Source organism: Crocuta crocuta, unplaced genomic scaffold (assembly GCF_008692635.1).
Source record: "Crocuta crocuta isolate KB4526 unplaced genomic scaffold, BGI_CrCroc_1.0 scaffold59-1, whole genome shotgun sequence".
Lineage (NCBI taxonomy): Eukaryota > Metazoa > Chordata > Mammalia > Carnivora > Hyaenidae > Crocuta > Crocuta crocuta.
Window position 1 is genome coordinate 2,196,667 of NW_027551579.1, and position 13,368 is coordinate 2,210,034.

General features: G+C 39.8%; 1 protein-coding gene across 1 annotated transcript in view; it reads left to right on the forward strand.

The window, feature by feature from the left end:
* RYR2 (ryanodine receptor 2) overlaps nucleotides 1-13,368 on the forward strand; it is a 674,490-nt gene that overhangs the window by 263,903 nt on the left and 397,219 nt on the right. The window contains exon 12 of the mRNA XM_077751737.1: nucleotides 527-623. Coding sequence (XP_077607863.1) covers nucleotides 527-623 — 97 coding nt within the window. The remainder of the gene's footprint in view (nucleotides 1-526; nucleotides 624-13,368) is intronic.

Genomic DNA, 13,368 nt, shown 5'->3' on the forward strand with positions numbered 1-13,368 from the left:
TTTTTTTTTTTTGTTTCTTAATGCTGCCAGCTTTTGCTTATTTGTGTGTGCCCTGTGTGCTAGCTTCCTGCATGTTATTTTGTCCAGTGTTTTGGCCTCGGAGTATTGTTCAGTGAGGCTAATATGGAGGCTTCTCGTCTTCTAGGGTTGGGGGACTTAGAGCCAGATCACAACAGTGTTTAGGCATCAGGACTTCCCGGTTCATATCCGCATTTGTTCTCATCATCCTCATTTATATAGGTTCAGACCTGAGCCTCTCCATGTTTGTATGTGAAATGGAAGATTTTGTGGGCTTGAGGTCCTGTTTTCTAGCGGGAACACCACTGACTGTGGGGCATGGGAACCCTGAGCTCAGAGGCAGCAGGCAGGTGGCCCCATTCATCTCTGTGAATTTGGTCCAGTACGTAAGCCCCACTAAAATTCTGTTTCTCTCTCCATGCAAATAGAAGATTGGACCAGATGATCTGCCCAGCTACCAGCATCTGACCATGACAGTTCAAATGTGTCTGAATTTCAATCCTTACAGGGTATCTAATTGGTGGTGACGTCCTCAGGTTGCTGCACGGACACATGGATGAATGCCTCACTGTCCCTTCAGGAGAACATGGGGAAGAGCAGCGGAGGTTGGTACCAAGCCTGGTGCATTTAAGTCTTCCCTTGATACAATTTTTATTTATTATTATTATTATTATTATCATTATTATTATTAACATTTATTTCTGAGAGTCAGAGTGAGACAGAACATGAGCGGGGCAGGGGTGGGGGTGGACACAGAATCCAAAGCAGGCTCCAGGCTCTGTGCTGACAGAGCACAGAGGGGCTCAAACCCACAGACTATGAAATCACGACCTGAGCTGAAGTTGGACACTCAGCCGATAGAGCTTATACAGTTTTTAAATTAAGACCTTAGCTTAATAGAAAATGGGCCACTAACACTCTTCTGTCCACTGAAGGGATCAATGTGTTGGTCTCTATTGAGGTTTTTCTCTTATGTTTTATTTTTTTATTACTTTTGATAGAATTGCTAAAAATTTTGGTATAAATAAAACATGGTCAGAGGTATTGACTAACATACACTGAGTGGTAGGAGTGAACACATTAAACTACTTAAAATTTCATTACATATTCCTTAGTTTTGATTTCTTTCTGGCATGTTTAGTCTCAAATTCAGTTTTAAAGTCAGAGTTCTAAAATTGCACAAAAGTTTAGGACCTTTTTCTATTACCTCCCACTTACTGACATACATAATAAAATTGACCACTCTCCCTAATATTTTATATGATTATAACACCTTTCTTATGTTAATATTTGTTGGTATTTGTCCAAGACTGAAGTCCTCTGAATCACTGGGGACTTAAGTGCATCAATAATCCAAAACCATATAATATTTAGGATGATTGAATGCCCTGCTTTGCTTTATGAATTAATGGATCCATAGTGAGTTGAACACACAAATACAGGATTACTGTGATAGAAGGCATTGTCTGGATGGTTTATTACATGTTTTGAAGTCTTTGAGTGGAGATTTTTATCATAGTAAGAACCTATATAGTTGAGGCAACTGTTATTTAATAATGCTTAATTTTGTAACTTAGATATAGAGAACATTTACAAAGTTAATACTTACTTTTTTTAAGTTTATTTGTTGAGAGAAAGAGGGAGAGAGAGAGAGAGAGCACACAAGTTGGGGAGGGGCAGAGAGAAAGAAAATCCTAAACAGGCTTCACAAAGCCAGTGCAGAGCCCTATGTGAGGCTCGATCCCACCATCCGTGAGATGATGACCTGAGCCAAAATCAAGAGTCGGATACTCAACCAACTGAGCCACTTAGGTGCCCAGAAAGTTAATACTCATTTAACTCACCGTTTAACCTTGGGAGAAATCACTTTGAGACCTCAGTGTTACTTGTACCTCTCTTACCAGGAAGACCTGGCTTGTGGTGAAGAATGACATGCACAGCCTGGAAATTTTCCTAAGAAAAATGTTGCTTGTAGTAGTTTGGGAAGAAGATGTTGATGGTGCTGATAGGGTTTGTATACAAGACAAGAGGGAATTCAGAAGGCAGTTGGTTTGAAGAATTAATTCCAAACAGAAGGAAAAACAGAAGGCTCAAAGAGATGGCAGTATGTTGTGGGAATAGCTGTTCTTCCAGAATGACCAGGGGCAAGAAGGAATCAGAGGTGGAGACTAGACAAGAGAGAGCAGTGTGGTCAGCTTTTGGTGCCATTGCCATGGGGTCTCTTTAACTCTGAGGTAGTTAGGAGGGAGCATGGGGTGAGGATGAAATGGTCAGGTCTTGTGTAAAAGAATAGTAGGTCTTATAGGCAGGGGAAGTTGGGTCACCAATGAAGAAAGTTCAAATCAGGGAAACCAGTAGAAGGCTGTTGTAGGCACCCATGCAAGAGGAAGGGAGAAACTTGACTTGAAGAGTGGCCATCAGAATGGAGAACTCTGCCTGAAACAGAGACATTGTAGGGCATATAGACAGGTTTAGGGGTGAACTAGTGTGGAGCGTGAGGCAATGGATCTGATCCAGGGTATCCTGATGTTTCTGATTTGAGTAAAGAGAGATGGTGCTAAGGACTATTGGAAGACATTCATTTTTCATACTAAGGATTGAGTTTAAGTTTGGATACTGGTAAATAGAGAGGGTCCATTCCATGGGAAGTTGGAAGTTTTGAGTCTTTTACTTAGACGGAGCTTGGCTTGGATGTAAATTCCAGGTTCCCAGGGGATATTTGAAGGAGTGAGGGTCCTACGTAGGGAGGGCAGAGCTAGAATTAGGGGGATATGTTTATCAGTTTGGGGCATTCCTTTAAAAAGGCTGCAAAGCCTTGGAATAGACTAACCAGAGAGGAGGCCCAGGTTGGTATCCCAGAGCACACTGACATTTGGGATATGGACAGGCAAAGAAGAGTCCCCATGATGGTCAGATAGAGAACCAGGGAGGTTAGTCATGGAAGCCAAGGGAGGATTGGGGGGCAGATGTGTTAAATGCGGTGATATGTTTGTATAGCCTTAGGAGCAAAAAGAGGTCCTGTCATAGTCTTTGGGAAATTTATTCTCTGATTTGTTAAAGGAAACACTTGGAGTCAGTGATTCTTCTTAGAGCCCTTCTGTTGTTTTTATGGACATTTGAGAGAGATTTGTAGTTAAGGCTCTGGAGCTACACAGACCTGGGTTTGGACCCCAGCTCTGCCACTTCCTAGTTGGGTGACTTGTGTGGGTGACCTAATTTCTTTAAGAATTGCTTTTCTCCACTGTGGAATGCAGCTTCAGTATGGGCTGCTGCTTGGCAGGATTGTTGGGAAGATTCCGTAGGAAAATGCGTGGAAAATAGTTGATGCATAGTAAGAGATCAGCAGATTTTGTTGTTGCTGTTGTTATTATTTATATGGAAGAGCAGCACTTAGTCAAATATGGAAGAATCTGAAGGACCCTGGGCATGTGGATGAAAGCTTAATAGAGCATAAGGTTTGGAGAAGGCAAGGCTAAACTATATCAAGGGAAATCCTGTATTTTTTTTAATCTTTATTTATTTTTGAGACAGAGCATGAGCAGGGGAGGGACAGAGAGGGAGGGAGACACAGAATATAAAACAGGCTCTGAGCTGTCTGTGCTGAGAGCTCAGAGCCTGATGTGGGGCGCGAACCCAAGAACTGTGAGATCATGACCTGAGCCACCCAGGTGCCCTCTCTATTGTTTGAATTGAATGGAGTAGCTGTGGGGTGAGGAAGGGCTCCTGATTGTTCATAAGGTTCAGAAGCCAGGAATGGATGAGCATAGTTTTCGTTTTAATAGTTGAATATTTTCATTCTCCAATGAGAATATTCAGTGTCAGACCTCAGAGTTCCTCTCTAAGCTCACTGGTAATGAGTACAGTTCCCAGTTCTCCTGGACATTCGAGAACCTGTATGTTAAATAGGTGGTCTTTTTTTTCAAGTTTATTTATTTATTTGAGAGAGACTGAGACAGTGCAAGTGGGGAAGGGGCACAGAGAGGGAGACAGAATCCTAAGAAGGCTCTACCAGTGTAGAGCCAGATACAGGACCCAAACTCCTGAAACCGTGAGATCATGACCTGAGCTGAAACCAAAGAGTCAGATGCTTAACCGACTAAGCCACCCAGCCACTGCTAAATAGGTGCTTTCTTGAACATGGCATTCATAGGGTGGATTTTCTACGGATTCTATAGGTAACTGGTTATTACTGCAGAGAAAACTTAGCAGGCATTTCAAAGATATTTTATTATTGTTGTGGATCTACTTTCCCATTGCATGTATGTTGACCTTTCTCATATCATCTATCCTTTCTCATATCATCGTTGAGTTAATGTTGTTAATTTCTGTGTCAGATTACTCTCAATATGTATTCATTTCAGCACATCACAACTTTCTAGGGAGTGATGTCAGTAAGAATGCATACGTTTGTGCCTTGTGCACAACATGTTTACATGGGTGAAATTAGATTTAAATAGAAGTCAGATCATGGCTTGAGGGAGAAAATAGTCAGAAATAGGCAGCAGCAAGCTAAGGGGTGCTGCTTAAGGAAGGAAAGTTAGACATGTGTTGATTACATAGTGAGATCGGGCATATGTTTGCATGTCACGATAAAAATGATTTCTTAAATTTTACATTCACACAGCACTCTGTTATTTCAAGTCTTGTTAATATCATTGTGTAGACATTTCTTTATTTCATTTTGGTCTGACCTAAAGTCCTTTCAGTGCCTTCGGTGACTTGGGAAGCAAAGGGCAACTGAGTCTGGAGGCTGTAGTTCTTTAATTGATACGAATCTGGACTGGGAGAGAGACGCATCATGATAACCGAAGAATATGTATCTTGATTCATTAAAAAAAAAAAAAAAAAGAAGTAAAAATAATTTGTTTTTTGGACAGTCACTTGAAAGCTGGAGGAATTCCAGGGAAATAGGTAAAAAAATTCTTTTACCTCACAGCTCTTTGCTGCACTTGTGACCTGCTTACACTCAGTAATTGTGTCCTGTTGTGAAAATCAAAGAACTAAAGTCAAACCAGATTTGTTATAAGAAGTAGTGGGAATAAGGAGATGGCCAGAAGTGACATTTACTTTCGAATAATTTAGGAACATCTTCGTCATCAGTGCTTTGTTCCTGAGTGGATGTGTCATCCTGCCCGTGCCCTGTTCCGTTGACGGTTGTTGAATAGACACAACTCTAATTGGAACAGTTTGGTGATGGGTTCTGTAATTCTAGAGGCCAGTGGAGTTACTTTAATTTCCTCTTCACATTTAGAGTTGGATGTGTGAGTAATTACCTAGTCATTCTCATGAGGGTACTAATAAAAACTCTTAAAATGAAGAGCATACAGTGGCCCGTTCAGTTAAGGGAATTGAATGGGGGAATGAGGCCCTACTCAAGCTAAGCGAAATTCATAGTTTTCTTCACTCTTCTTGTTCATTTTCTGTTTATGGATTAAATTCTGACATTGCTCATGAAATGCAGCATCACAGTAGTTTTATTTTAAATTTATTTTAAAAAGATTTTTTTAATGTTTATTTTTTTTAAGAGAAAGTGTGTGAGAGAGTGGGGGAAGGGCAAGGAGAGAGGGAGACACAGAATCTGAAGCAGGCTCCAGGCTCTGAGCTGTCAGCATAGAGCCCGACGTGGGGCTCAAACTCACGAGCTGTGAGATCATGACCTGAGTCAAAGTAGGATGCTTAACCAACTGAGCTACCCAGGTGCCCCTTAGATTTCTTGAGATGTTTCCAGGAAAACCCTGTGGCTTTAAAATTACAGGTATGCAAGTTGTCTAAATAACAGTAAAAATATAATCTATAGAAGTTGTAAGCATTCGGGTAAAAGGGAGATATACTTTGAGTATTAGCTTTAAATTGAAAGCTTTTAGTTCTTACCCAAACTCTTTAAATAGTTGGAATATATTAAGGAGAAACAGGGATTTGTCAGATGCAACATAGTGTTTTAATTATTAACTTAAAAATAAGCTTTCATTCTGGAAGCTTGAAATTTGATTACCAGTTTTCATTTATAGCATGACATATTTTGCATGGAGAGTATTTTCTGCCCTAGGTTCTGTCTCTGGATTGTATCCTATTACTTTAGTCCATTTTTATGTGAAGTGTAATAAAATATCAGCAAAAGTATTTCCTTTATGTGCGCATACACTTATGTATTAAACATGCACTATCTGAATTAAGTATGCCTTACTTTTAAGTTAGTGAATTTTAGAATTTTCTTTAAAAGAGAAAGAGAGAGGGGCGCCTGGGTGGCTCAGTTGGTTAAGCGTCCAACTTCAGCTCAGGTCATGATCTCACAGTTCGTGGGTTCGAGCCCCGCGTCTGGCTCTGTGCTGCCAGCTCAGAGCCTGGAGCCTGTTTCAGATTCTGTGTCTCCCTCTCTCTCTCACCCTCCCCTGCTCATGCTGTCTCTCTCTCTCTCAGAAATAAATAAAACAATTAAAAATTTTTAAAAAAATAAAAGGGAGAGAGATACCATGAGCAGGGGAGGGACAGAGAGAGAGAGGGAGAGAGAGAGAGAGAGAGAGAGAGAGAGAGAGTCCTGAGCAGGCTCTGTGCTGTCAATGCAGAGCCTGATGCGGGCTCTTACTCATAAACTATGAGATCATGACCTGTGCTGAAATCAGGAGTCAGACACTTAACTGAGTGAGCCACCCAGGTGCCAATGAAGTTAGTGAATTTTGAAGTGGTCAAATTGGGGGTCTATTATTAGGAATTATTATTTGGGATCTCTGACTTGGATACTGGTATTAGAGGAACGTTTTTTGAAAAGCATCATTCGTATGTTAAAACCAGTTATGCTACATAGTTCATGGGTAATTTTATTCATTCAGTAACAATTTGTGGACTGACTCTCATGTTCTGGGTGCTGGGATTATAGTATATAAAAAGATGAAATGTCTCTTTTCTCAAGGAGTTTACATTCTAGTGAGGACATGAGCCAACAAAAACATAAATGCACTTATTTATAAATGCAATCACATATACATGCACCCACAGATAATATACAAGGTGATGATAAGGGCTTTGGAGAAAAGTGAAGGAGACAAAGGAGTGGAGAGGGTTTGTGTTTGTGTATGTGTTTGAGGGAGGGAGAGAAGGGAGAAGAGTGGGAGAGAGAGAGTGAGGGAGAGCTTGATCTGCAGAGAGAAGTAGTTCTGTTTCTGTTTTATCGGGCATTACTATTGTGTATACTTGCTCTGTCTTGCTCCTTTCCAGTGCAGGACAATTAAGTTATTGTTTCTGACAGTATCTGGAAATAAATGCTGCATTTGCTTTCCAGAATGTGACTCAGCAGGCAAAAGCTATGCCATATATTTGCATGACAATATTTTTTTTTTTTGCCTCCTTGCCCCTTTTATGACATTTTGGTGATTTAATGAGCTTTAGTTGTAAATAGTTGATAAGATGTGAGATGGGTTTGATACCACGAATTAAGTGTTTCTCAGCCTGGTTTAGAAAGAGACGTATGGTTTATGTCTGTGTACACAATCAGATGACTAACACCCTTGCCGGGTTTGTATGCCCCCCGTCACCACCTCGGAGGAAGCTTATAAAGTGCCTTCCGTGCTCCTAAATGTTCAAGGAGATAAAGTTATCCTGTGAAGGCTTCTCTTGCACCTGTTCTCCTCATGACCCATATGTACCTTTGCAGCCTGGCTCAGGGAGCCTGATGGCTTTGCTAAGCAGTTTTGATGAAAGAGGAAGTACATATTGGAGAGTTACTTTCTCTTCTGTTTCAATGCTGCTTCTCCCTTGAGAGAGGTTCACTCTTTTCCCCAAACTTCAACTCCCTGCTCATTGCAGACAGCATAGGGCCTTATTTCAACCCACAACCCTCATTTAGCAGCCTGACTCAGTCCATAACCCCCATGCTCAAGGAATGACGGAGCTAGAATGCACTGTTTTAAAAGATACAGGTCTTGAAGGCAAAAGATTAAAAATGTTCGCAGGAATTGGAGCCATTGGATTTCAGTAACAACAACAACGATAATTGAAGTGTACACTTAAAATGTTTTTAAATGTTTATTTTTGATAGAACGCAAGGAGGGGAGGAGAAGGGAGAGAGGGAGACACAGAATCTGAAACAGGCTTCAGGCTCCAAGCTGTCAGCCCAGAGCCCGATGCAGGGCTTGAACCCACAGATCATGAGATCAGGACTTGAGATGAAGTCAGATGCTTAACTGACTGAGCCACCCAGGCACCCTTTGAAGTATTCTGTACACTTAAAGTTGAGTGAATTAAAAAAGAGACAATAGAGTTTAAAAAAAAAGTCAACATTAAAATATTCTCAGGGGTACCTGGGTGGCGCAGTGGGTTCAGCATTCAGCTTTGGCTCAGGTCATGAGTCTGAGCCCCATGTCAGATTCCTGTTTCAGATTCTGGAATCTGCTTCAGATTCTTTGTCTCCCTCTCTCTGTCCCTCCCGTGCTCACACTCTCTCAAAAATAAACATTTAAAAAAAATCCTCAAATTATTTTCTTAATGAAATTCAAGGCTGTTTTTCACTTGTTCCTATTTTGTTTCTTCACTTAATATGGATGTAAGCAATATCTTTCAGGAAAGAAAGGAAAGAGAAAGAGATAAAGAATGGAAAGAAAGACAGAACAAAGAAAAGAAAAGAAAGAAAAGCTTCTTCTCCTTTTTAACTTCCAGATGCTTTGTGGTTATATTTTGGGTGGAGTAAAAAGTAAGAGCAGCAACATATTTTTGCTGTTTTCCTGCTCTAATCCTATTTACATGATTCTTTGCAGTATCAATATTGTTTTTAACTCACGGCAATTCATGCACACTTATTCAGATGTATCCTCTCAAAGCATCCCTGTTTTCCCTTGGACAGCAACTTGAATAGACATATCATCACACACTCAGCCCCAAGTAAATACATAATGTTACATTCAACATTGGGTAGACGTACTTCTTGATGTCGCTGTTGCCATGTAGACACTCCTGACAGTTTGCTTTAGCACCTGCCGGGAGCTCAGCTGCTCAGCCAAACACCCTCATAGGCATAGAGAAGACTATGGCAAAAGCACAAATTCTACTGTGAAGAATGTGTAAACCCAAAACACTTATGATTTTACTCTGAAATCACCTTTTAATCCTGGGCCCACTTTTTAATCACTTTAACTTGATTCCCTGAATGCTTATTGAGGGACTGGTATGTTGTTGGCAGTTGGTGTGTACTGCCCATAATGAATGGGAGCCAGCCTGTGTCTTTAAAGAATTCACGGTCAGGGGCATCTGGGTGGCTCAGTTGGTTGAGCATCCAACTTCGGCTCAGGTCATGATCTCACGGTTCATGGGTTTGAGCCCCGCGTCGGGCTCTGTGTTTACAGCTCGGAGCCTGGAACCTGCTTCAGATTCTGTCTGTCTGTCTGTCTGTCTCTCTCTCTCTCTCAATCTCTCTCTCTTTTTCTCTTTGCCCTTCCCCCGCTCACAGTTTATCTCTCTCAAAAATAAATAAACATTAAAAAACAAAACAAAAAAAAAGAATTCATGGTCTGGTGAGAGCTCAATACTACATTCAGGAAGAAGTTAGGGTTAATCTGGGAAAGGCCAGTCACAGTCTTTTTCAAAATTAGATCATAGAAAGCCTCTCTTACCATTCTACCCTATGAGGAAGGTTAGCAATCTGCCTCAAAGAAGGAAGGAATCTTGCTCCATCTCTGATTTTGAAACAATAAGTTTGTTAGCCTGTACAAGTTAGGTGAACATTCTTCTTTTTCCACTGACTGGTTTGAATCTGCTATTGAGCATCAACTGTCAGTAGAAATTAGTGACAGTAAGTTTTCTGTGAACCTTATTATTTTTCAGAGGATTCGTAGATGAAGCCTCAATATCTAGGGTCTGGTAATACCTTAATTCAGCGGAACTTAATTTGGTTGAGGTCTTTAACTGCCCCATACAAATAATGGCACTTGTCACATACTGCCACTTATTATCGACATTGGTGATCAGTCTCTTCTCTTGTTCAGGTCTTTTCTTCACTTTTTAGCTGGGGTGGCATTGTGCATTCTTGTGCACCTTTTATATGGTGACACGTAAATGGGAATCCACACGCAGATGCTTATTCTTTTGCATTTGTGAAAGAAAGAAAGAAAGGGAGAAAAAACAAGTCATGCAGTTTAGACTGTTTAAGGAGAGCAGTGGGCCACCTGCATTGACCCCCCACTCTGGCAACTCATCAGGTTGGAGATCCCCCACTTGTATTATTTTGGTGACTCTTGAAACACTTTTACCTGCTTGTACCTTGGGGGAGGGGAAGAAAAGGTGTCTTACTAAATCAGCTAACCAGCCTGAGTGAGCAGAACACTGTTTCGGGACCTGGGAGTCCCACAGCCTTGGCTCACAGTCCTCTCTATTGGAAGCACCTTGACTTCAAATTGGTCCACGGAGGGAATCCTCATTCTTATAACAGGAATCTGAGCCTTGAAAACCACGATTTTCAAAACAGAATTGGGTGGTTGTGGGTATCTTTGACAATCTGATGCACGTTACAGATTCTTCCTAGAAAATTCACACACTTGCCAACATGGAAAAATTTTGTCTGTGGGGTGATTTCCGTGATGTTAATTTGTATTTTGATGTTCTCTTACTCCCCATTTAAGCGCTCAGTGGTGCCTGTGTTTTTTCCCCAAAGGGGAGGTTTGTGACTTCCCAGAAAGCTTAAACTTTGTACAAGGCACTTCCCTTTCTGACCTGTATTCCCTAAAGACTAAGTTCAAGGAAGTTGTTGTGCTTTAGTGTCTTAGAAGGGAGAGAGAGAGAGAGATTGTTTCTGATAGAAAAAGAAGATAAGAAGGGATTTTTCAACTTAAAAGACATTCATATGAAGCAAATGGGTGCCCATGGGCAAAAGAAAAAAATAGCCTTGACCCAAACCTCATACTTGATTAAAAAAAAAAAAAAGAGCTCCAAATGGATTATGGACAGAAATGTAAAACATAAAACCATAAAACTTTCAGAAAAAAAATAGGAAAAAAATTTTTAAGAGCATAGAGTTTTAAAATGACATTGAAACCATATCTTCATAAAACAAAAACATTGGTAAACTGGACCTCATCAAAATGAGAAACTTGTGTTCTATAAGTGTCCATGTAAAGAAGATGAAAAGACACGTTCTAGAGGGGCAGAAAATATTGGCAGGTCATATGTCCAACGAAGGAGTAGCATCTAACAATATATAAAAAACTCTCAAAGCTCAGCAGTAAAAAAAAAAAAGTGTAGTTAAAAAAGGGGCAAAATATGAGAACTGCTATTTCGTCAAGAGGGCGTACAAATTGTAAGTAAGCTTGTGAAAAAATGTGCCACATCATTAGTCATTCCCGTAAATGAAGACGGCAAGGAGCAATCAGTACACACTAAACAGATTGACCAAAACCAACAAAAATGTTAATAGCCAAATGCTGGTGAGGATGCAGAAAAACTGAATTGCAAAGTGGTACAGATACTCGGGAAAGCATTTTGACACATGCTTTAAAAACTAAACGTACGCTGTGATGTGACCTAGCAGTTTCACTACTGGGTGTTTATCCCAAAGAAATGAAAACTGTATATATATATATATATATATATATTCTTATATATATAAATTCATATAATATACATTATTATGTATTCACATAATAATCAGAAGTATTTAGTGTAAAGTAGCTTTTTTGTAACAGTCAAAACCTGGAATCAGCAAGATGTCCTTCGACTCGTGAATGATTGAACCATCTGTGGTAAAACCATATCGAATATTACTCAGCAATTAAAAGCAGTGCCCTGTTGATATAGCATCTTGGATGAATCTTCAGGCAATTATGCTGAGTGAAAAATGTCAATCCAAGTGTCTTACATACTATATGATTCCATTTTGGTAACATTTTTGAATGATAAAAGCTTAGGAATGGAAGAGAGTGGTTGTCCAGAGTTAGGGAAGCAGGAGCAGGGAGAGAGGAGGTGCATGTAGTTATAAAGGGAATATGAGGAATCTTTGTGGTATAGGACCTTCCCACTAATGAGGGAGGATTCAGGAACTGACACAAATGACAACATGGTGTAGAATTTAATAAAAGCAGAACTGAGTAGATACAATAAGATCAGGGGATTGTATCAAAGCTAATTTTCTTTTTTGGGAAATTTTTAATGTTTACTTTTGAGAGAGAGACCGAGAGAGACAGAGCATGAGTGGGGGAGGGGAGGCACAGAATCCAAAGCAGGCTCCAGGCTCCAAGCTGTCAGCACAGAGCCCTGTGCAGAGCTCAGCCTCACAAATGTTGAGATCATGACCTGAGCTGAAGTCCGATGCTTAACCAACCCAGGTGCTCCTCAAAGCCAAAATCTTGATGAAAGACTTCTGTATTTTTAAAAATATGACTATTAGGGTAAACTAGACAACATATTCAAAAACAAAATGTTCAGAAATACTTTTCTGTTTTATTTCTTAAAATTGTGTGTGAATCTATATTTATCTGAAAGTTTTTTCACCCATCCCTTCACCCACATCTCCTCTGGCGACCACTGATTTGTTCTCTGTATTTAAGAGTCTTGTTTGTTTGTCTGTTTTTTCTTTGTTCATTTGTTTTGTTTCTTAAGTCCACATGAGTGAAATCATATGGTATTTGTCTTTCTCTGACTGACTTATTTCTCTTAGCATAAAACACTCTAGCTCCATCCACAGTGTTAGAAATGGCAAGATTTCATTCTTTTTTAAGGTTGAGTAATATTCCATATTTGTGTGTGTGTGTGTGTGTGTGTGTGTGTGTGTACCACATCTATTCATTCATCTGTGGATGGACACTTGGGTTGCTTCAATGTCTTGGCTATCATAAATAATTCTACAATAAACATAGAGGTACATATATCATTTCAAATGATATTTTGAGGATTTTTTTGTAAATACCAAGTAGTAGAATTACTGAAGCATCTGATAATTTTATTTTTAACTTCTTGAGGCACCTTCATACTGTTTTCTACAGTTACTGAACCAGTTTGCATTTCCACCAATATTGCACAAGGGTTCCTTTTACTCCACATCCTTGCCAACACTTGTCTGTCATTTCTTGTCTTTTTTGCTTCCAGCCATTCTGACAGGTGTAAGGTGATATGTTATTGTGGTTTTGATTTGCATTCCCATGGTGATGAGTGATGTTGAGCATCTTTTCATGTGTCTCTTGCCCATTTGTATATCATCTTTGGAAAAATGTCTTTTCAGTTCCTCAGCCTGGTTTTTAATTGGATTGAGGTTTTTTGGTGGGTTTTTGGGTTTTTTTTTGGTGTTCTTCATATATTTTAGATACTAACCCCTTATCAGAGATATCATTTGCAAATATCTTTTCTCATTTAGTAGATTGGCTTTATCATTTTGTT